At 33.5% G+C, this 26,471-nt stretch overlaps 1 protein-coding gene across 2 annotated transcripts in view; it reads right to left on the bottom strand.

Annotated features, from left to right (window-relative positions):
- The window catches only part of CSMD3 (CUB and Sushi multiple domains 3), a 1,174,336-nt gene that overhangs the window by 125,975 nt on the left and 1,021,890 nt on the right, over positions 1 to 26,471 (bottom strand). For both annotated transcript variants that reach the window (XM_072734033.1, XM_072734032.1), the window contains 2 exons: positions 26,199 to 26,295; positions 23,848 to 23,952 (listed from right to left, as the gene is read on the bottom strand). In XM_072734033.1, the coding sequence (XP_072590134.1) occupies positions 23,848 to 23,952; positions 26,199 to 26,295 (202 nt within the window). The remainder of the gene's footprint in view (positions 1 to 23,847; positions 23,953 to 26,198; positions 26,296 to 26,471) is intronic.

The following is a 26,471-nucleotide window of genomic DNA, read 5'->3' as shown; positions in this document are numbered from 1 at the left end:
GTCATTCTTACTGAGAAGGCCAAATTCTGTACACATTCATTTTTCTTTTCTTTCTATCAAGTACTTCAGGGTCATATATACAGAAAACTATTAATATTCAAAAGTGGTGATTTCCTTTTCCTGGTAAGGGAACAAATAAAACTATGGTTCAATATTGAGGGCCACATTTTTAAGTGAGGTTTACACATAATATATACTGACATAGTAAAATATTTTTAAAGTTTTAACTTTGAAGTGTGATATAAAACTCTTGGAGTGCCTGGGTGGCACAGTCAGTTGAGATCAGACTCTTGGTTTTGGCTCACATCATGACCACAGGGTCCTGAGATAGAGCCCCACTTCTGGCTCCATACTCAGCACTGAGTCTGCTTGGAGTTTCTCTCTCCCTCTCCTTCTACCTCCTGCCCCCCGCCCTGCTCTGTCTCTCTCTCAGGTAAATAAATGTTAAAATAAAATAAAAGTATGATATAAAACTCTATAAACTATGTAATAGCAATTTTGTAAGTCAAACATTTATATATATATATATATATATATATATATATATATACTATCACAGAGAAAAATGAAGAAAAAGAAATATGCCAAATATTAGCATAGGTTATAGTTCTTGATTATGAGATTATTGGTGAATTTGTATGCCTTTCTTTGTATTTTCTGAATTTCCAAAGTTTTTGTAATAAACCTGAATTATTTTTATAAATAATAACATCACTCATTTATTAGGTGAACTAGTACCAAGAAAGAATTTGGGTTTTAAGAACATACTCCCTTCTATTGTCGAAGAACACAATGAGTTGGATCAGCTAAGCAAGAAAGGTCACTGATGGCCTCTCATTTTTTTGCAATTATCTTTTGTACACTAGAGAAAATAAAACACAAATACCTAAAAACCTTGCAGTTCACATTTCACAATTTTTATTTAAACACATAAACTCTGGAGTGCTCTGGTGGATCAGTCAGTTAAGCATCCGACTCTTGATTTTGGCTCAGCTCATGATCTCAGAGTTGTGAGATAGGGCCTGTGGTTGGAGTGGGCATTTAAACTTGCTTAAAATTCTCTCTCTCCCTCTGCCCCTTCCCCTCATCCTCTTTCTTTCTCAAAATAAAATAAACAATTAAAATAAATAAACAACTTTGGGTGAATAAATGGTAATTTTAAAGTAGCTAACGTTATTGTGGTGATTATTCATAATGCATAAAAATATTGAATCATTATGCTGTAGACCTGAAACTAATATAATCTTGTATCTCAACAATACTTCAAATTAAAAATTTATTTAAAAGTCTTTTTAAAGAATTATTTTCACTTCTTCATAAGTAACAAAATCAATAGGTTATCTGTAAGAATCAACAAACAAAAAGAATTTTTGTAAAAATGTTGCAACAGATTCTCTCCTGATTAACCAAGGCAATCAAAATATTGAGTCATTTTCAGCTTTATGAGTGTCAATGTTAGTGTTGGCAATCAAAGATATGCTCTGAGTGAATTTTTTAATAGGAATTGGATCAATTAATCTGCTGTTGTAGCCAAAAACAAACAGAAATGAACCCAGAGACAAATCTATATCAAAAATTGCATAGAGTTATGTCTGCTGTCAAATTACTGCAGGCAGTTACCCTGAATGAAAATACTGAAACCTCATTTCTTCACATTTCCAACATTCCTTTATAACCATTTATTTATAACCAAAAACTGTTCCTTCCAATTCCATTCACAAGGCAATCAATCTGCAGTAGAAAATGTTCTTAATCATATCATTTATATTTGATCATTCTGGTTATATATATATACATATATTACTTTCCAGTATTCTATAATGATTTTAATGAATCTTTGATGCTTTGAGAGAGGCAGACAGGGAGAAAAAAGCTTAATTCCCACTAAGACTCCTGGTAACATTGTTTTGTAAAAGGAAAACCCCCTTCACAAATTCAACATAACAATCTACATATAAATTTATTGAAAATAAAGACCAAAATATTAGATCTGTATACATGTATTATCTTTTTTTAAAAAGCTGTATTTATTTATTTTAGAGAGAGCGTGCATGCAAGAGAGCTGGGGGAGGGGCAGAGGGAAAGGAGAATCCTGAAGCGGACTTACTGCTGAGCACAGAGCTGTTATGGGGCTCAATCGTGCCATGAGACCATGAGATCATGACCTGAGCCAAAACCAAGAGCCAGCCACTTAAACCAACTGCATCACTCAGATGCCCCAAGATAAGTATTATTTCTATCTTTATGTCACATGAGGGTTTTTTGTTTTAAGATTTACTTACTATTTATTCTTAGAGAGAAAGAGAGTAAGGAGGGGAGGGACAGGCAGAGAGAGAGAGAGAGAGAGAGAGAGAGAGAGAGAAAATCCTGGAGCAGACTCCCCACTGAGCACAGAGCCTGAGGCAGGCCCATCCCAGGACCCAGATATCACAACCTGAGTGGAAATCAAGGGCCAGCTGCTTAACTGACTGAGCCACTCAGGCACCCTCATAGGAGGGTTTTTAAAATATGCTAGAATTACCATTTGGCATTCCACATTTTATCATTATAAAAGAACAGTTTGAAAAAAAGGACAGTGAAGTTGGTGATTATCAAAGGGTGAATTTAATGAGCTGGTCTACTACTTTAAAGAGAACTCCAATGCAAGCACACAGACTTTTTGCTGGTATACTGTACCTTGGAATTAATTAATCTAATAACCAAATATTTGTCAAATACCTATTACATAACATGTAACTTGAATATATGTAGGCAAGTTTTCTCAGAAGGAACAGTTCTGACTTAATAGTCACTGATGGGCAACAGTGGTTTAGGAACATGAGGTACAGATTTAACTCACATTCACCTTGATCCTTAAATTTTTACTTCCTTTACTGTTCTTACCTCAATTAACATTAAACTTAGCATTACTTTGAGTAATTAATTGAATATTTAGTAATGGAAAATACTTCTCAAAATTTAGTCTACAGTTTAATGCTAAGTTAAATGATAAAATGTTAAAAATAATCTCATATCATAAGCAATTACTGAGCACCTACTGTGTGCTCTGGATCATGTTACATACCAGAAATGCAAAGATTGAAGAGGACATAAGCAACTATGCTCTAAAGAAACTCTTTGTGAAACAAGAAAGCAGATTGGCTTTAAGACTACAGGTAGTGAAATAATCATAGTAAATGAAGGTCATCCTTTGTTAAAATAATTATTTCATGAAGAATAGCCCTACTTAAAAAAAAGAAAAAGAGAAGCAAACCAGAAAACAGACTCTTTTTTAAAAAAGATTTTATTTATTTCTTTATTTGAGATAGAGAGAGCTCAAGCAGGGGAAGGAGCAGAGGGAGAGGGACAATCAGGCATTGCGCTGAGTGCAAAGCCTAACTCAGGGCTCAATCTCAGGACCCTGAGATGTTGATGACCTGAGCTGAGATGATCATGACCCAAGCGACATGGGTCGCCAAGCGACACCAAGAGACTGATATTCAACTAAGCCATCCAGGCACCCTAGAAAGTAGACTCTTAACCATAGAAAACAAACAGAGAGTTACTGGAGTGGAGAGGAGTAGGCAGATGGGTAAATGGGTGATGGCTCTTAAGGAGGAGGCTTGTGAGGAGCACTGGGTGAATTTTTCCTTCTTTTATGGTAAAGAGGAGGAGTAGTTTTCCCCAAAACACACTGTAGTGTTTAAGGAAAGGCATCAAGAAATGAAATTGGAAGAGAAATAGGGTACACATTGTGAACTGTTTTATAATCTTTTTTTTTTTTTAAGTTTTATTTATTTATCCATGAGAGACACACAGAGAGAGAGGCAGAGACATAGACAGAGGAAGACACAGGCTGCCTGCAGGGAGCCTGATGTGGGACTCCATCCCAGGACACTGGGATCATGCCCAGAACCAAAGGCAGATGCTCAACCTGTGAGCCAACCAGCCACCCCACATTAGTAATTTTAAACACGGAAGTGAGGTTGTCATTTAGCATTCCAGATAAAAGATATTTTTTTCTGTTTCATGACAGTATATTTCAATATGTTTAAGATCAATGGGTTTATATACATACTCTGGAAATATAAAGAAAATATATTTAAAAAATCATATTATTGCCAAGAACTTAAGTACCTTGAAGTTTGTGATTGACCCCAAATCAAAAGCTTCTATATAAGCTAAAATGTTTTTGGTTTAACTGGGAGAGAAACCATAAGACCAGGAACAATGATATTTGCTCAAGATACAGTTTGAGAACATTTAGGAATACAAAATTACAAAGTTTCCAGAATTCAGAAATTTAGGCAGAAACCATCTCCAAGTCAACAACACAAAGAGGTAAAGAGTCAATGAGATGATCATGAAATAAATTTTGATTAAAAGAAAAGAGGAAACTCTGATAAAACTAATGGCCTAATAGGATTAAGGAGTGAGAAGTGTTGGCAAAATCAATTACACTTACTTGCATTTAATATATTCTGTTAATGGCAATTGAAATTAGAAATGACAAATATTAATAATTTAATTTGAGCAGGAGATGTTTCTACAATTAACATTTTATGAGATGATGTGCATAAACTAGTTAGAACATGAAAATTAGTTTAAGTAAAAACATAATTAATCTTAAAATCACTATTTTTCCCAAATAATCAATTATTTAATTAACCCAAGGGAGGAAACCATTTTTAGTGATTATAAAAATAAACTCATTAGGACCTAATGCATTATCTCTTAAGCATACTGCTCAAAGATGGAAAGCAGTTAAATAAGTATTGTGCTGAATTGAATCCTTTGTTACTTATAAGCTAGAGTTAAATGAATACACGTCTATGCATTTACCACTTTATGACTACTTTTATGCTTTGGGGTATTCAGCCCAGCCCTTCCACTATTACACAGGATGGAAAGATATTTTTGGACTACCTATATTTTTGCAGGATTTATAGCAAAATTATTAGTGGCATATATCATGAGTGTTCTCAAGTTTAGGAGGATAGAAAAATATACTCAGTATGGTAACATGGACCTTTCCCTTCCTCCAAGTGCTATGTCCCAAGATTTTTGAGACCCCTTTCATTTGCAAACACTATAACTACATGCAGTTTGCCCTTTTAAAACATGTGCATTATACAACTTTAAAATCAAAAGCTGCTCCTTGATTTATAGATGCTCCAATGTCCCTCTAGAATTTTCCATTAGTGAAATACAAGCGTGTATGGCAATAAATTTAAGGAAATGTGAAGGAAATTATATATGCATGTTACAACAAATTTGTCATTCCAAAACTATTAATGATGAAGCTCTAACAGTATCCAAATGGCAGAGCAACTAGAAATTATAAATTCTCTTTGGGAAGCTTACTAACAATTGATATGCTTAATGGCATTCCATGTACTAGGAACATTTTTTTCCTAGCAAAAAAATATATTTATGTAAAACATACAGTTACACCCAGGGTCACATTTTTCAAAACCAAATAAACAACAAAAAATAAAAATTGTCAATTTAAAAATTAATTCCCACTTCCCAGTGCTCTTGGGGATCAGAAAACAGATAAACTTGATACTTTATATGTTAGAGAAAAGCAATTATATCTATCCACATGACTACCAAACCAGCACACATTCCCAACACAAAAAAATGATGTAGCTTTATGTGAACTTATGATAACTCATGTCAGAAAACAGCAAAATACTAATCAGAATTAGTTAATGTTTCAGCTTTTCTTTATTGAGAACAAAAAATGTATCCTCTTCACTCTGGAATTCTAATATATTTGCCTTAGTTTTCTTCATGTCTTTCAAGGTTGCTGGGGAAATTTGTCTTCCTTCTGCCTCCCTCTTTTCTCTTCAACATGCAGTCCCTTTTGTTACTAACAGAAAGCAAATTGAGGGCTTTTTCTTACTTTTTCCATTAACATTGGCTACCTGTTTTTATATCAAGTAATTTGTTAGAATCTGTTAGCATAAAATCAGTATAAAACATCAAAGTTTCAGAAAAAATGTAATTGGAATAAATTTCCAAATTTATATTTACTACTTTGCTTTTTGTGTCTGTAATTTAGAAAAAATGCCCTAATTCAATTTATTTATGGACCAACTATAACCTCCAAGACAGCATAATCTTTTCTTACTTTGCAAGTAGCACCATATGTAGTTTCTGTACCAATTTCACTCTTGAAATCATATATTTACACTGGCATTACCACTAGTTCAGTTAGGAAATACTTTTGATTCCTAGATCCCACTACAAGATGTGAGGTCTAATTATTACAGATAAATGAAAGTGTTTCTGTTGATCTTGGTTTATTTAATTCATAGCTAAGATCTAAAATTGAAGAAAAAGCCTAAGGAATTGAAAGTTCAGCCTCCAATGGAATAAAGCAAGGTTGTTATTATATAAAAAGTGATATGATTGAAAGTATAAACCAAAACAAAAGGTCCAAAACCTAAGAACTAGCCTGTACTCCTTCCTCTCTCTTATCTCCAAAATCTAACTGGCCACAAATCTTTCACAACCATAACCTCCTTCAGAGTTTCTCATGGGAACTACAGTAATCCCCCCCCCCTTTTTTTGGCATTTTTTTTATTGGTATTTGGTTGTTGTTGTTTTTTTTTTTATCGATTTGCCAACGTATAACACCCGGTGCTCATCGTCGATTGCCCCCCCTCAGGGCTGTAATCCCTTTCTTGACGCCTATTCTCTTTCTGCAAAACATCTTCCATTTTCCAAAATAAAAGTCCCTTCAAAAATTCAAAACGAATCATGTTACTACTCAAATTGAAACTCTTGAGTGAGTCTCTAAGAAAATGTCTGCCACCTCCTTAATGTAATCTTTCAGCACTTAAAATAATATTTGACAATTTTAGCCACATTGGGTTCATCTCATCAGCAACAGAGAATGACATTTATTGAGAGCTTACTATGGACCTGGCATTATGATAAACACTTTTACAGGGGTGATCTCATTTAATTCTAAAAAATATTTCAGGTTGGGTGTTATTTTTATCCCATATTACAGATGAGGAAACTGAGTTGTTAGGGAATTTTAGGAATTGCCCCATGTCACATGGCTATCAAATGGCATTATCAAGACAGAAACTGAAGTCTGATTCCAGAACAAATGCTCTTATACATACTACCTACATTTCGAGAGGTCCCTTCAAAGTACCAAACTAATTCCAAACCTACACTTCCCTGCCAATAGGACTTCTATTCATCCTTCACTGAAGTTGTCCTTGAAGCCACCATCAGTAACACCTATGTAGTGATGTGATCACTACCTTCTTTGCATCATCAGCTAAATTATACAAGATGTCCTCATACTTTGGTCATTGTGAGAGTAATCTTGGGAGGCTGGTGAAAGTGCAAATGGTTGGCTGAGTCTCAGAAAAACTGACTTGATCCTCTGGGGTAGGGTCTTATCTAGATTTTAACAAGACTTCAATAAAAAATGCAAAATTATCTGAGAAATACCAACTTATAGCTTATAGAACAATACTTACAGTGTTTATATTGTGATTTTGCAATTACTTGTTTACATGTTCTTATAATTAGTCTGTAGGTTTTTAGGGCTAGATATTATGCAAATTTGTCTCATACACCTAGAAATTATATCTAGTAATTAGTAGGTACTCAGCAAACATTTGATGAATATACAAGTGGCTCTTCTTATATATTGAGCACACCTTATGAAAGAGTTTAACCCAGCTACACAGAAAATTTCTTTAAAAATACAGAAGAGCAGCCCGGGTGGCTCAGTGGTTTAGTGCTGCCTTCAGCCCAAGGCCTGATCCTGGAGACCCGGGATCGAGTCCAACATCAGGCTCCCTACATGGAGTCTGGTTCTCCCTCTGCCTGTGTCTCTGCCTCTCTCTCTCTCTCTCTCTCTCTCTCTCTCTCTCTCTGTCTCTCATGAATAAATAAATAAAATCTTTAAAAAAATACAGAAGAAAACAAAGTGGTGCAAAAACAAATTGCTTTTTAACTTTTAAAACATAAGGATATTTTTATACCAGTACTCTTTGTTTAATAAGTAACTGACAAAGAACCTATTAGAAATTGACATAGTTGGTAAAAGTAGCTTGTTGGCTATCAGAACTTTCGGTACCTGGGTGATAACAGCCAAGTCATAATATACAATTATACAAAAGTAGTATAATTACACACATTTATAGTTATCTTCCTTGGATAAATGTAGTTTTTTTTTCAATTTTCTACCAAATATTCACTAGGGATGTAAAAACAATAATACAATATTGCACAATATCAGAAATAAATGATATACAGTACACTCCCCTCAAGTAGCTTAACATTCATTGAGAAATAATTCAAGAATGCTAATTAAAATAAATTACCTAAGCATTCATAGTTGCAAAATATCATAGTACCTTTAAGTCAGAGCATACCATTTCTCTGCTCAAAATTTTCTAATGAGTCCCATTTCAATTAGAGGGAAATATGATATCCTTTCAGTAGCCTACAAGACCACATCTTCCTTCTCTCTCTCACTTCATTTCCTCCTGCTCTCACCTTACTGTTCTTCATACTTATGTTTTATGGTGTTTGCTCTGGCTATCCCCTAAAACATCCTATCCTCACATATCAGCAAGACTTATTCCTGCACTAGCTTCCATCCTGTGCTCAAATGTCACCTTCTCTTGAAGGTCTATTCTGACCATCAAAACATCCTCTCTGCAGCCCTAGCATTCCAAATCCCTCAACCCTTCATCTATTTTCTTCTTTTTTTAAGACTGTATTTATTTATTTTTAGAGAGAGAGATAAAGAGGGGGGCAAGGGCAGGGGGAAAGAATCTCAAGCAGACTCCCCACTGATGCAGAGCCAGTCCATGGGGTGCAATCCCATGACCTTGATATCATGAGACCTCAGCCAAAGACAAGAGTTGTTGGCTCAACCAACTGAGCCACCCGAGTGCCCCCTTCTCCCCATCTATCTTTTTCTATGACTTTTTACTTTCTAAAGTGCTCTACAGCTTAATAATTTATTATATATTTGTCTTTTTTGTCCCTACCTTCTGTACTATAAGCTAGCTCCAAGAAGATGAGAAGATATTGTTACACCTGACACACCAGTGTTCAGTAAATATCTGTTGAATTAACAAATATATAAGCATTGAAGGAGTGAAATGGAGTGAAATCATAATCCAGGAAAAGAAGAAAAACACTCATAGAATGAGCTGATTGGATCAGGTAAGATTTAGGATAATATATGTTAAGAGTGTTACAGCTAGAAAAGGAAGAAATGTGGGGCATTCAGCTGGAGGAAATGAATGGAGAGAGGAGGAAAGAGGAAAGGCATGATATATCTAGGAAACAAACAATTGTTTCATTTGATTAAGTGGGGAGATATTGCAAAATATATGTGGCAAAAAAATGACATAAGAAATTACTGTTGGAGTAGAAGGCTAAAGAATGTTGCCTTTCTTTAATAGATAATAGGAAAACAGTGACATGAAATGATCAAAATGAACTTCTAGAAATAATGAGACCAAGGCATGGGAGGGATAGAATGGGTTCAAGGAACATCAGATAACTCTGATGTTAATCATAATCATAATCATAATCATAATCATAATCATAATTGGTCAGGCATTCCTAATTTAAAATGTCATGATCTCCAATTTAAAGAGGAAAAGAGCACTGTATGATAAAAATCAGCTTATTTGTTAGCATTTACCTTTCAAGTACATAAAAAACAAGGTATATCTGTCTAGTAATTGTACCACTGGATAATCTAGAATTTGTTTCCTGAAAGCCTCATGAGTGAGCAGGAAAATCAAACAATATACTCACTCGCTGGAAGGAATCTCAGCCAAATTTCCATTTTCCAAGACAGAGGAACACCTGCCATGTGTCCTGAAACCTTTACTATTTAAAATCTTCCTTTAGGAATATAGGAAGAGTCTACTTCCTTGGTTAAAAACAAAACAAACAAACGTGAAATCTGTCCTTTTTATAGCAAACGCTAATGTCTTCTGCATCTGTTGTGGTATTCGTTAGAGTGATTATGAAACCGTTATTTCCCCATTGTGATTCTCTCCTTATGTTACCCTGTGGGCAGAATTTGTATCTAAGAGGCTGCCAGAAATGAAATACCAAAGATTTGCAGTGAAATAGGTGTCTTCTCAACGGAGAAAAGTTAATATAACTATCTTGTTTATAACAGACAGACAAACACACACATTATTTTCCTAGTATTCAACTGCTTAAGCATTTTGCTTTTTTAAGTATCAAAACTTAGATTTATTTTTTTCATAGAGTCTCTATATTCATTAAAAAACAAAAAACAAAAAACAAAAACAAAAACAACAAAAAAACAAGTTTCCTCCTGAAGAAGCCATTGTGTTCTTACATCTCAGTCACTAATTGTGGCGGGGGGGGGGGGGGGGGGGGGACAGGGGGGAGTGGGGCTTTTGAAAACATAAAAAAAGTTCTTTAAAATTTTTATGTCTAGTTAGTATAACCTACCTCCACAAGTGGTAAGATTCTTGGATTACTACAAAATAAATGTTGCTTCACTAAGGGAAGATTTAAAAACTTGACAAAAATTAAAATACCCTTTCCATAAATAAGACAGATTATTTGCAAAAATAATAGTAACAAAGAAAAGGCCACTGTGCTTGGATGTATTCTCTGCACTCGTGGAAGGGATGTATTCGAGTGTGCACTTAGAGATCAGACAGTTTGGAGATTACCCTGCTGGATGCTGCACCAGGCAGCATTTGATCCACCAAATGTATTGTAACTGCTTTTCAATCTGTTAGTAATAAAGCAGCCAAAAATACTGCCATAGCTTGTTTTATTTTATTTTTTTTTATTTTTTTATTTTTTTGCCATAGCTTGTTTTATAAATTTGTCATCGAAGACTAGAGCATACATTATTAGTCATTCTAATCCTGTAAAACTGGACTTAAATTTCCTAGTTTGACCTCCCCTCCCCATTCTCTTATACTTACTCAGTATTTTGCAAATGTCCTTACTGATCAGACAAGAAACTTGAAAAACATAGAATATATTCCAAAAGACCTTCTCAATTAACTAAAAGACCATCAGGCATTCTCTGGCACTGATTTCATTACTGTCCACTAAATCTATCATTTTCTCTTTTCTCTCCTCTCTTTATCTGTCCCCCTATCCTAAGTGTCCTGCTTTTCCCATCTTCTGTAACTTTCTCTCATCTATTCTTTACACTTCTTCAACTTTCTCTTTATAGTTCCTATTTAAATTTAGATTCATTGACTTGTTTAAAAACAACGCATGAAACTGAAGCATTTTGATGTGATATTACCAAGTCTATTTAGTGAAGTATTTAATTTCTCCAAAAAGAAAGGTCTTTTTCTAACTGAAGAATAGTTAACTTCTTCTATTAAGTTATAATTTGATAAAAATTAATATAACTTTGCATGCTTTTTGTGGTATGGGTATTTTTTTATTATATCTATTTTAATCCAGGAAGGTTTTTTTTAGAATTTTGTTCCAGTTAAAGGAGACACCCAACAAATGGTTTTATGCATTAAGGACCTTCAACACAATGCTTACAAATTTTGGTTGTCATCCTATCATCTTTTAATAGGATTCCACTTTGTGACTTTTGAAAAGTACAGTTAATAGTGTCCATAGATTGCCTATATATAATGCCAAGCTTTTTTCTTTATTTTTCTCCCAAGTGGAAAATCAAAATATCTACTAATTGTTAAGAAGTATCTGGGGATCAGTTTGAAGTCAAAGCTTCATTTTGTGAATATTTACTTCAGATTATGTGTACCCAAAGCTAATAACTAAATGTCATTCCCTGTGAGTAGTCTTATTTTTTAAAGCAACTGAACATTTAATATATACATGAATACATCATTTGTTCTTATGTTCATTCATTACCAATGGTGAATTCTTTGCCACATTCTTGAACTTGATCCAGATAACTAACTTAGAAAATCCTAGCATTCCTTGATGGATCATTTTATGGAAATAACTCATAACATAGTAGGGTAAATCACAAATATAGGGCAAAAAAAAAAAAAAAAGTCATGTAATAAAGTTTACACTTGACTAGGCCAGAGATTGATCTCCTTACCTTCTAATTCTACTGCTCTCATCAGACTATCCTTGACATAGTTAGGTATTCAATTCTACTTTTTAAATTAGAGATCATGATTAAAGATGTTTAGATTATATCTCTAGTATGTCTTTTCTGTCAAAGATATTAGTTTTTAAGATCTAAATTTGTGAAATTTAATTCCACTGAGATCAGTGAGATAAAACTCTCAATTACTTGTTCTAAAAAGCAAGCTGATATATATTATTAACACCTATTATTTATTGATTTGGTTATGGTTCAATTTCCTTCATTTATTGAACATAATTAAAGAGTTTCTGGCCAAGGGGTGCCCAGGTGGTTCAGTCCATTAAGCAGCTGCCTTCAGCTCAGGTCATTATCTTGGGGTCCTGGGATTGAGGGTCCTGGGATTGAGTTTGGAGACAGAGATGGGCTCCCTGCTTAGTGGGGAGCCTGCTGTTCCCTCTCCCTCAGTCCCTCCCCCTATCCCTCCCCGCCACACACACCACTTGTGCTCACTTACTCTCTCTCAAATAAATAAAATATTTTTTAAAAAAGTTTCTAACCAAAATAATCATCTGAAAAACTAGACATAATTAGGTAAACTATTCCATTAATTTTTAATGATCTTATATATCTTGTAAATAAAGGACTTTTTGGGATCCAATAAATCATTTTATAAATGCAAAAGTTCTATACAAGGAATTAAAAAAAAAACTTCCTTTAATTTATTTGTATGATAATTTTGTAATCTATATTATGAATGCCTATCAAAACATACAGCTTTTTAACTGTATTATCTATACTGAAGTCAAATTTCTGATTATGACATCCTACACTTTTCAGGAGTAGCCCTGCCAATAGAAGCTGCCTTCTTCCTAGTGCTGCCTCAGAACTTACACCCTAGTCCTACTGAACTGCATGTATTTCTGAATGTGCCATATGTCATAGCTCTGTCTCAACATGAAGTTTTCATGCTAAAAAATCCAACCCTTCTTGTCTAACTGTAAAATCCCTACTTATTTGTTAAGACTCCACCAAAGTGTCATGTCCTGTTTGAAGTACTTCCTGAACTTCCCAAAAGGAGCTCATTAGTTTCCACTTTTGTGGACTCTTCCATAAATATCTCTGTTCCTATATGGCACCGTGTTATTACTTTACCTTTCTGTAACTTCTACTATACTGTGATCTACCCAAAGAAAGCAGACATATTTATCTTTGCATTTTCCATGTTGAACATAGTGTCTAATATATAGTAGCTGTTTCATATATTTATGGTTGAATACAGAATGCATGAATGAATCTTCTTTTACTGATTTGTCATCTATTTACATTACAATGATATACTTTTTGTATCTGAGGTGAGCAATAGCTGGAAAGTGAACTTCAAAATAAAACCGAAAACATTTGTCCAAAATCAATTAGCCAGTATGTATTTAGTATACGACTTTCATTATAACCTCTGTTCCCTTCCATGGGGAGTTTCTATTTTATCAAAATTTCCAGTGTAGGTAATGATGTTATGGTGATAGATTGAGTGGTCTGGAAAAATGATGTTGAGGAAATAATACCTAGTGGTGATACCTTCAGGCAGCAGAACCCAACAGAATTACAAAAGTATACTAAGCACTAAATGCCTAATGAACACTAGCATCAGTATAAGTTTAGTGATATTGATAATATATGCCAACATTATATATTTATCTTCTACTTCTAGGTGTTATATCACAGCAAACAAATGTATTTTGAATGCTTAATAAGATTCAAGTACTGTACTTAGTGCAACAGACAAATAGATATCCTAAATGTCCATGGTCCTGTGCTAATGGCAGACTCTGTCTTCCAGAAGCTTACATTGTAGGGAGACAGTACATAAACCCAAAATTTGCAAAACAACCAACCATTATACTTGATACGTGATAATTTTATGTAGCAAAAAAAAAATCATATGTACATAAATATATATATTATATATATATATATATATATATATATATATATATATAACAAGGGTGCATGTGCCATTTTTTTCACAAGCCATTTTTGTCTCTAAAAGTTTTGTAAAGAGTAGGGCAATTAGTATATATTTTTCTTTGCCACCAGAAAAGTCACTTAGTCCAATTACAGGCTTAAAATATCTACAGAATCATGGGCAGCCTGGGTGGCTCAGCAGTTTAGCGCCACCTTCATCCTAGGGTGTCCAACCCTGGGATCAAGTCCCACATCAGGGTCCTTGCATGGAGCCTGCTTCTCCCTCTGCCTGTGTTTGTGCTTCTCAATTTCTCTCTGTGTTTCTCATCAATAATTAAATATTTTTTAAAATAAAAATTAAAATAAAATAAAATATCTACAGAATACAGTTCTTCTCACAATTAGACAATACTTACAATGAAAGAGAAGAGAGTATTATGAAAGAGTACTCTTTCTCTTACAATTCTCTTACATTGTACTATACCGTAGGAATAGGAATACCATAGGAAAAAAAATAACATAGGAATAAAAAGATATTAATATCCTTTAGATCTTAAGGAATAAACCTTAAGGATCTTAAATAAGATCCTTTAGATCTTAAGGAATAAACAATTACACACCAAAAAATTAAATAACATAAAAAATGGAAAAAAACCTAGAAATATACAATCTACCCAGTGAATAATGAAGACACAGAAAATCTCAATAGATCAATAATTAGCATATAGATTAAAAAAGTAACCAAAACCCTCCCAGCAAAGAAAGGCTCAGGAACAGGTGACTGTATGGGTAAATTTTACCAAATATTTAAGGAATTAACATTGATCCCTCTCAAATTTTCAACTGAAGAAGAGGAAACCATTCCAAATTCATTTTTCTTAAGACCAGCATTTCCTTGATGGCCATAGCCAAAGATATTATAAGAAAACTATAGGGTAACATACCTGATGAAATAGATGCAAAAATCCATAGCAAAACACTAGCAAACCAAATTAAACAGCACATCAAAAGGATTATACGCTTTGACCAAATGGAATTTATCCCTGGGATGCAAGGATGGTTCAACTGACAGATTAAATATGATACACTACAATAATAGATTAAAGGATAAAGATCATATGATTATCTTAATAGATGCAGAAAAAGCTTTTGACAAAATTCAAATATCCTTTTATGATAAAATTTCCCAACAAATTAGATGTAATGGATGTACCTTGAATTAATAAAGGTCATACATTAAAAACCCACAGCTATCATACTCAACAGTAAAAACAAAACAAAACAAACCAACAAACAAAAAACTCAAAGCTTTTTATCGGAGAGCAGGAGCAAGGCAAGGATGCCCAACTATCAGCACTTCTATTCAACAAAGTACTGGAAGCCTAGCCAGAGAAATTGAGCAAGGAAAAAAAAGGCCTTCAAATTAAGGAAGAAGTATGTATGCATGTATCTCTTTTTGCAAGTGACAGCATCTTATATGTAGAAAACCCTAACTCCACAAGACATTGTTAGAACTAATAAATAAATTCTGTAAGGCTGTTATACAAAATAACAGAAATCACTTGAAATTCAATACATTAACACCAAAGTCTGAAAAGGAAATTTAGAAAACAATCCTATTTACAGTAGCATCAAAAAGAATATAATACTAAGAAATAAAGTTAACCAAGGAAATGAAAACTTGGATATGGAAAACTACAAGACATTTATAGAGGAAATTGAAAAAGATACAAATAATTGAAAGATATTCCATGTTTATGGATTGGAAGACATTATTGTTAAAATGTCCATAACCCTAAACTATCTACATATTCAATGCAATAACTACCAAAACCCCAATGGCATTTTTTTACTGAAGGAGATACATAAATAATCCTAAAATTTATATGGAACCACAATAGACCCAAAGTAACCAAAGCAATCTTGAGAATGAAGATCAAAACTGGATACCTCACACTGCCTAACATCAAAACATATTACAAAACTACAAAAATTAAAACAGTATGATACTAGCATAAAGATAGACATATGGATGAATGAAACAGAATAGAGAATCCAGTTGATAAACCCACATCAAATTATCTTTGTCAAAGGTGAAAAAATACACAATGGGGAGCTAATTATCTCTTCAACAAGATATGTTGGGAAAACGGGATGTCTACAAGCAAAAGAATAAAAATAGACCGTTATCTGTAATTTACCTGAAAAACGATCTAAGATATCTGTTTTAAGGAAGCCCAATAAGCTACAAAGAAACCCACAGAAAAATAATTCTTTAAAATCAAGAAAACAATACATGATCAAAATAAAAGTTTAACAAAGAGATCTGTTCACAATATGAATTATTAGAGAGAATAAAGAAGAAAGGAAGTGTAAAGTTTATTACAGTGAGGTGCTCGTGTGGCTCAGTTAAGTAGCTGACTCTTGATTTCAGCTCAGGTAATGACTTCAGGGTCCTGGAATCGACCCCATATCAGGCTCCACACTCATTAAGGACTTTGCTTCAGGATTCTCTCTCTCCCTCTGCCCTTCTTCCCATTCTCTCTCTTTTTCTCTCTCTCAAATAACTAAATAAATCTTTTTTAAAAAAGAACGTTTATTACAGAAATGATGGCACAGAACTTGTAAAATCTGGGAAGAGATTTGAACATCCAAGTTCATAAAAGTCAGGGCCCCCAAACAAACTCAACATCAAAATATATTCTCCAAGATGAATTATAATAAAACTGGCAAAAAATGAAAGACAAAGAGAGAATCTTAGAAATAACAAGAGAAAAGAAGCTCATAATTTATAAGGGGACCTGTACAAGGCAATCAGTGACTTTGTCAGGACAAACTTACGGACAAGAACAGAGAGCAATGTTATACTCAAAGTGCTGAAAGAATAAAACTCTCAGGCAAGAATACTCTATACAATAAAGTAGTCCATTAGAAGAGTTCAGAGAAAGATGAGATTAGGATGGTCCTACATAAACAAAAGTTGATAGCTTATCACCACTAGACCCATCTTACAAGAAATGCAGAAAGCAGTATCTCAAGCTGAAATGAAAGGACACTAATTAGTAACATAAAAATATACAACACATTGGTAAAGATAAATATATATTTAATTTCAAAGTACTAATTCTTTAATATGATGGTATATTAACTACTTAACTCTAGAATAAAAGTTAAGGACAAAAGTTTTAAAAATAATTACAGTTATAATAATTTGTCAATGAATAAAAAATAAGATAAATTGTAACATCAAAAACATGAAGTGGGGAGTAAAAGAACAGAGATTTATTATGTGAATCAAGTTGTTAGTATAAAATAGACAGTTATATCTAGACAACATTTTATGTAAGTCTCGTGGTAACCACAAAGCAAAAGCTCACAGTAGATATTCAAAGCATAAAGAGAAGGGAGTCAAAGCACACTACTATGGAAAATCATCTATTCACAAAGGAAAAGAGCAAGAGAGAAAGAAAAGAACATGAGAACTATAACAAAGTCAGAAAATAATTGATAAGATGGTATTAGCTAGTCCTTACCTATAAATAATTACTGTAAATGTAAATGGATGCTATTCTCCAAGCAAAAAATATAGAGTAGCTGAATAGATTTAAAACAAAACAAAACTATGTGCTGCCTCCTGGAGACACTTTAACTTCAAGGACACCCATATGCTCACAGCGAAGGGATAATAAAAGATTTTTGGAAACCACAAGAGGTAGTGGTAGCTCTACTTACATCTGACAATATAAACTGTAACAAGAGATAAAGCCACTATATGATAATTAGATTTTTTGATCAAAGAGATATAATAATCCTAAATGTATATGCAGATTGGGGCTCCTGGGTGGCCCAGTCAGTTCAGCATTAACTGATCTGAAGGGGAAAATAGACAACGATAATAGTGGGGGACTTCAGTACTTCGCTTTCAACAATACATAGATCATTTAGATAGAAAAGCATTAAAGAAATATTGGACTTGAACTATACTTTAGACCAAATAAACCTAATGGACCTATACAGAACATTCCTTACAAAGCAGCAAAATACATTTTTTTTTCTTAAGTACACACAGAACACTCTCCAGGATACATCATATCACCAAAGAAGTCTTAACAAAGTTAAAAATGAAATCATAACAAAAATCTTTTCCAACCACAGTGGTGTGAAACTAGAAATCAATAACAGGAGGAAAACCAGAGAATTCACAAATATATGGAAATCAAATCCTACACTCACAAACAGCCAATCATTGAAAGAACAAATCAAAAGGGAAATCAAAAAATATCTCTAAATGAACAAACAAAAAGAAGAGAAACACAATATGCTGAAATTTGTGAGATACACCAAAGTAGTTCTGAGAGAAGTTTATAGTAATAGATGTCTACATTTAAAAAAAAGGAAGATCTCAGGCAGCCTGGGTGGCTCAGCAGTTTAGCCCCACCTTCAGCCCAGAGCCTAATCCTGGAGACCCGGGATGGAGTCCCACATCTGGCTCCATGCAAGGAGCCTGCTTCTCCCTCTGCCTGTGTCTCTGCCTCTCCCTCTCTCTCTCTCTCTCTCTCTCTCTGTCTCTTATGAATAAATAAATAAAATCTTAAAAAAAAAAAGATCTCAAATAAATGAGTTAACTTTATATCTATCTCAAGGAAGTAGGAAAATAATATACTAAGCCAAAAGTTAGCAGAATAAAGGAAGTAACAAATATTAGAGCAGAAATAAATGAAATAGAGAACAGAAGAACATTAAAAAAGACCAAAGATACACGAATTTGACATAGGTTTCGATGGACTAACTAAAAAAGAGAGGGACAGAGACAGAGATAACTCAAACAAATAAAACCAGAAAGGAGAGACATTACATTGATATCACAGAAATAAAAAGGTTCATAAGAGATTGTTATGAACAATAATCTACTGAAAAATTGGATAATCTATAAGAAATGGACAAATTCCTAGAAACATATGACCTACCAACTAAAACATGAAGAAATAGTAAATCTGAACAGATCAATGACAAGAGATTAAATTATTAAGCAAAAGCCTTCCAATTAAGAAAAGCCCAGGACTAGAAGGCTTCAAGGGTGAACTTTATCAAAATTTAAAAAGGAATTAATGCTAGTCTTTCCCAAACTCTTCTGAAAAACTGAAGCCAGGAATGAACCTCAACTTAATGAAGGCCATATATGAAAAGCCCACAGCTAACATCATATTCAATGATGAAAGGTTGAAGGTTTTTCCTCTAAGATAGGGAACAAGACTAAAGTTGCTCAGTCTCATGACTCTCATTCAACACAGTACTGGAAGTTCTATCCAGAGTAATTATGAAAGAAATCCAATCCAAAGTAATTATGAAAGAAATCCAAACCAGAGAGGAAAGTAAAATTGTCTCTGTTGGCAAATGATGCAATCTTATATCTATAAAATCTTGGAGACTCCACCAAAAGCTACTAGAACTAATTAACAAATTTAATAAAGTTGCAGGATAAAAAAATCAACATTCAGAAATTAGTTGTGTTATTATAAACCAAAAACAGAATATCTGAAAAAGAAAGAAAACAATATCATTTACAATAGCATAACCAGTAACAATAAAATTTGGGAACAAATGTAACCACATTTAAGTCATCTATAGACTCAATGCAATTCCTGTCAAAATTCCAATGGCATGATTTCACAGAGACAGAAATTCATGGAATCACAAAAGACCCTGAATACCTATAGCAATCCACAGAAAAAAGAACAAAGCTAGTGGCATCATTCTTTGTGATTTCAAACTATTATGAAGCTATAGTAGTCAGAGTATGGTATCATACTGGCACAAAATTGGTCAGTATTTTTATACCATACTGTATAGTATAGCATTTTTATACCAAACTGGAATAAAAATGGACACATACACCAATGTAATAGAATTGAGAGCCCAGAAATAAACCCTCACATTTACAGCCAACTAAAATTTGACAAAGGAACCAAGAATACTCAAGGGGTAAACCATAGTCTTTCCCCATAAATGGTATTGGGGAAACTGTTTAATCATATGCAGAAAAATGAAATTGCACCCTATTTTACACTACTCACAAAAATTAGAATTGGAATAAAACCGAATTTTGTAAAAATCCTGGGAGAAAACAGAAAAAAGTTTCCTTGACATTGGTCTTGGCATTAATTTTTTGGATACGACACCAAAAGTATAAGCAACAAATGCAAAATAAATAAGTAATACTAAATCAAATTAAAAATCAATCTTCTGGGGCAACTGAGTGGCACAGTCAGTTAAGTTTCTGACTCTTGGTTTCAGCTCAGGTAGTGATCTCAGGGTCATGAGGTTGAGCCCTGTGTTGGGCTCTGCACTCAGTGCAGAATCTGCTGGAGATTCTCTCTTCCTCTCCCTCTGCCCCTCACTACCCTTGCTCATGCTCTCTATCTAAAATAAAATAAATAAATCTTTAAGAAGAAAACCTCTACACAGTAAAAGAAACAACAAAATGAAAAGGCAGCCTACAGAATGGGGGAAATATTTGCAAACAATATATCTAATAAGGCATTAGTATTCAGAGTATATTAGAAACTCATATAACTCAATAGCAAAACAAAACAACAAAATAAATTTTTAAAAAGCCCACAAAAATCAATCTGCTTTAAAAATAGGCATAGAATCCAAATAACTATTTTTCCAAAGAAGAAATACAAATGGCTAATAGGTACATGAAATAATGTTTAACATCACTAACCACCAGGGAAACACAAATCAAAAGCACAATGAGATGTCACCTTATACCTGTTAGAATGACTGTCATAAAAAAGATGATAGTTCACAAGTATTGCTGAGGATGTGGTAAAAGGGAATCCCTGCTCACTGTTGGTGGGAATATAAATTGGTATAGTCAGAATGAATAAGAATATGGAGGTTCCTCAAGAAATGAATGATATAAATTTCATACGATGCAGCAATTCTGTTTTTGGGTATATAACCAAAAGAAATAAAATGAGGATCTCAAAGAGATATCTGCATTCCCATGTTCATTATAGCATTATTCACAATAGCCAAGATATGGAAATAACCTAAGTATCCATATATGGATGAATAGATGAAGTGTAGTGTATATAATTTTAAATATTATTCTGTCATGAAAAAGTGGGAAATCCTGCCTTTGTAACATCATGGATGGACCTTAAAAGTATTATGCTAAGTGACATAAGTCAGACAGAGAAAACAAATATGATCTCATTTGTATGTGGAACTTAAAAACGATTCATTCATCTTGCATCTTAGAAACAAAGAGAAGAATGATGGTTGCTAGAGGATAAGAGGTGCAAAAAATGGGGAGATGTGAGTCAAAGGATATAAACTTCTAGTAATAAAATGAATAAATTCTGGGGATCCAGTATACTACATGGTGACAATGGTTTATAATATTGTGTCATATACTTGCAAGTTGATAAAAGAGTAGATTTTAAGTATTCTCTCTTACATACACAGAAAGAGCAAAGAAAAAAAAGAAGGTAATTATGTGAGCTATAGAGGTATTAATTATCCAAATTGTGTAACATTTGCAATAGATACATATATCAAATCAATACATTATGTAAGTTCAAGAACAACCCAATTTTATGTCAATTAAATTTCAATGAACTGAAACAATAAAATTTTTTCATCATATTCATATAAGAGTTTGATTTGTAGTTTTCTATTGTGAATATTATGGGAATCTATGATACACCCCAGGAGACAGAATAATTAAAACAGGGTTGGGTTTACCTGGTCCTTAAAGTTTGGCAATATTTCTATGTGAAGCCATTTGGACCTGGTATTTTGTGTATGTGCGTGTGTTGGGGGGGATACTTTTAAACAATTATTTTCTATATTACTCTTACGATTATTGCTCTATGTAGACTTTCTATACAGGAATCAATGTTTTCAATTTCATAACATATTTTTGTTTATGTCTCATATTTATTGACTATCTGCTTTAAGAATGTTGATGCTATGCTATGTGGTGAATAAATACTCAAAACTGGAGTTTTTGTTAGGATATGTCTCCTTTTGATAACTTTTATATTCTTTGTTTAAAAAAAAAAAAAGTACATGTTGGAGCACCTGGGCAACTCAGTTGGTCAAACGACCAACTCTTGATTTTGGCTCTGATCATGATCTTAGGGTTGTGAGATCAAGCCCCATGTTGGGCTGCATGCTCAGCATGGAGTCAACCTGAGATTCTCTCCCTCCCCTTCTATCTCCACCTGATTGCATACATTCTCTCTCCCTCTCTGAAATACATAAATAAACCTTAAAAAAAAAAAGTACCTGTTGATGAGGAGGTGGAAAAACTAGAACCCTTATACAATGTTGGTGGGAATGTAAATTGGTGCAACCAATTACATTGATGGAACCAACTACACTATGGAAAACTGTGGAAGTTTCTCAAAAATATTAAAAGTAGATCTATTATAAGATCTAGCAATCGCAACTGAGTATATTTATAAAACATTCAAAATAAGGATCTCAAAGAGACATCTGAGCTCCTGTTTTCATTGCAGCATCACTCACAATAGCCAAGACAAGGAAACAATTGAAATGCCCATCAAAAGATAAAGGAATAGGGACATCTGGGTGGCTGAGCCATTGAGCGCCTGCCTTCAGCCCAGGGCGTGATCCTGGAGTCCCGGGATTGAGTCCGGTATCAGGCTTGTCGCAGGGAGCCTGCTTCTCCCTTTGCCTGTGTCTCTGCCTCTCTCTCTGCCTCTCATGAATAAATAAATAAAAATCTTAAAAAAAAAAAAAAGATGAATAAAGAAATGATGGCATCTACATACAATGTAATTTCACTCACTTTTTTTTTTTTTTACAGATTTTATTTATTTATTCATGAGAGAAACAGAGAGAGAGAGAGAGAGAGAGAGAGGCAGCAGAGACACAGGCAGAGGGAGAAGCAGGCTCCATGCAGAGAGCCTGACTTGGGACTCGATCCTGGGTCTCCACGATCGCGCCCCAGCCAAAGGCAGTGCTAAACTGCTGAGCCACCAGGGCTGCCCCACTCTTAAAAAAAAAAAAAAAAAATCCTGCCAAATGTAATAACATGGATAAACCTAGTAAACATTATGCTAAGTGAAATAAGCCAGATAATGAGGGGCATATACTATATGATAGCACTTATATAAAGTATCTAAAATAGTCAAATTTTTAAAAATAATAATATAAATAAATAAAGTCAAGTTTATAGAAATAGAAAGTAGAAGGGTGGTTGCCAAGGCTTAGGGAGATGGGAGGTTTCTGATATAGGTAAAATTTTCAGTTATGCAAGATGAATAAGGTCTAGAGATCTACTGTACAACATTGTGCCTACAGTTAACACTACTGTATTGTGGATTAAAAGTTGGAGGGTAGATCTCATTTTATGTGTTCTTACAATAAAAGAAAAAAGAAAACACCTGTAAATTCTGATGAAAATAATTAAAGCTTCATATTTTTGTTTTTTTCTTTTTAATTTTTATTTATTTATGATAGTCACAGAGAGAGAGAGAGGCAGAGACACAGGCAGAGGGAGAAGCAGGCTCCAAGCACCGGGAGCCCGATGTGGGATTCGATCCCGGGTCTCCAGGATCGCGCCCTGGGCCAAAGGCAGGCGCCAAACCGCTGCGCCACCCAGGGATCCCAAAGCTTTATATTTTTGCAAATGAACTGAAGCAGCACATCAAAATCTTTAAAAAAAATAATAATATTCTCCTTCGACCAAGTATATTTAATTTCTATTTTCAAAAAAGTAATATTTAAAAATTAATATAAACTTGTTCTTAAATTTCTTGAATAGTACATATTATATTTACCTGTGTATTCAAGGTGAAATCCTGCAGCAGAAACGCTGATGTCTGATTGAAAATTTAGATATAGATTATTAGACGTACTATTCAACAGATGGGGTATTGTTGTTCCTGAAATGATAATTGGGAAGACAGGTCAATGATCACATAATAAATATTATAGTAAAACTAAGTAAGCTAACTACTAATCAGCCAACAGATTATCACTGAAACTATGTATTGGTCAAGTATTTTTTCAGGAATTTTTTGATAAAAATATATTTCCCACATTTCTATTTCATTTTATTGTTTGTGACTATCTCCTAGGAGATAGGCCTTTGGGATCACTCTAGATTGTTCCCTAAAAATAGGCAGAAACAAAGAGTGGGTAAAAGCAGTAAATTTTGCAGATCACCTAAAATAATCATTTTTAATTTCATGTGTATTTCAATACTCTAAAACATGAGCAAATAAGAAACTTAATTTTAAAGTGTACATGTGATTTTTATAGTATAGTAAAGATTAAGTATGAGTTCAGAAGATATATTTATTACCCTTTGTATTATATATGTAATATATAAATATATATGCATTGCATTTAAGTATGTATTTATGTATGTTCTTCTACACCAGGTAAAGTACCTTGATATATCTTAGACTCTGACAGCAAAGCTGGTAAGTAGTGTTTGAAAAATCCAAATTATAAACTACTATTTGCCTTGTCTCCCAGCCAGTACATTATAATGATGTACTTCTGAAGTTCTAAAGGAAATCAACTTGACTTAATTCAATTCTGGAGTTGAAAACATAAAATAGCTGCTTGAACCAATTACTTCCTGACTATTTGACATTGAGTAATAGATCAAGACCCTTAAGATTACAACTCAAGCAGTTTCAAATGATAAGCATACAAATAAATGTCAAATCTATGTTTTAAGATAACCTTCAACAAGCATATTAGTTGATAGCATTGCAAAATTTTCTGTAACTAGTTTTTTATACTTTCTTTGTACAACTCTGTGGACCTTTAACCACTCACTGATCTTTCTATAAAAGAAATCAGGACTAATTCATTATAAAACATAAAATTGCATTGTTTTTTTCTTTTTTGCTTGCTTTCAACCTGTTATCCATCCATAATATCCTCACAGCATCACTGAAGACAGAGATAAACAGAAAGTCAAAGTTCACTCGAATTGCCCTTAGTCTCTTAGAGAATCTTAGTGATGAAGAGCTCTGGCTCAAGAGTCCCACCAGCTAGACCCCAGTCTCATTCTAACTCTAGCTGTACTACCCCAGGCAAATCAATCCCTCTAAACTTCAGTCACATACCAGAACTGCTAGAAAGAGCAAACGAGGAAATGTATGACTAGCCTCATATAGACCTAGCACTTGGTAAATCAATAGCTGTTGTTACTTTTATTATTTTCATTGTTGTAGTTATTATTAAGTATTACATCCAATCTATTCTAAGTAAATGTATACCTAAAATGTTACGGAATTTCTTCCAAGAAAGACTTCTACCTTCTTCTCTGTATAAAATACTTTTTATGACTAAACCAAGTCACTCCTACTCCAGATATTTCTTCTTTCCTTTACTCAATGGTGATGCTGAAAAACTGGTTATCATACTCTATTTTAAAATCTACTAAAAACTTAAAACCATTCACCCTGATTTAAGTATATCTGAAATGTAGAAGTTGATGGCTTAGCTATGTTCCTATGTCTGTAGTCAAAAAGTATAATAAAGTAAAAAGTGTAGTTAAAATTAATATAAAATTTGATCTCACTTTTCATATGCTGGAAAAAGCTGTTAGATTATTGCATAAATTACCTTTAAAAACCTTAAGAAATTTAAAAACCTTGTGGTCTTGGTACCTGGATATATATTAATTTTTTGTAATTTTATTCATTTCTTGGAAATAATTTTATAGTCTCTTTATTCTCACTCAACAGTACTTTGTAACATTTACCATGTCGTTAGACAGTCTCTAAAATTATTTTAATGGCTGGGTAACACACTTTGAGTAGGCATATCATAATTACCAAGTACTGTCTAATTTTTAACTATTTAAGGGAAAAGGGCATACATATTATTCCTGAACCACAGCTTAGCTTAAAGTATTACTATAAAAGCATCAATAAATAATTACACAAATACAGTAAGAATATAGTAAGGTTTTAAACAGCAATTTCAATGTCATTACCTTTGATGTCTTTCAAACTTCTAACCTTATAATTTAGTTCCCTGTGTATGGTTTATAAAAAGAAATCTAAACTGCCAAGTCAGAGTTCTGGAAGCTCTTTTAAAAAGAGTGAGAGATTTTTATATTCCTAATTATTTCAATATTTTAATTAAGCTCAACTTTTCTATTTACCTGAATAACTTCCAAGTCGTGGAGCATTGTTGTCTCCTCCATCATAGAAGTCCAGAGAATCCCAATTATGTTCTGTAGCAAAGCTGACAACTTGCACCTGTGAAATAATAATTACTCATGAGAACACATATTTCTAACAATATAATAATATTATAGTCTTCATCACCACATTAGAAGGGAGAATTCCAAGCTGGGGCCATGCCATTGTGGCCTTTCATAAAAGGATTTTAACAGAACTGATTTTTGCCATTATGGAACTGGCCTTGCTGAGAA

This window comes from Vulpes vulpes, chromosome 13 (assembly GCF_048418805.1).
Source record: "Vulpes vulpes isolate BD-2025 chromosome 13, VulVul3, whole genome shotgun sequence".
Classification (NCBI taxonomy): domain Eukaryota; kingdom Metazoa; phylum Chordata; class Mammalia; order Carnivora; family Canidae; genus Vulpes; species Vulpes vulpes.
The sequence above is the reverse complement of the archived record's forward strand: the minus strand, read 5'-3'. Positions and strand labels throughout refer to the sequence as shown.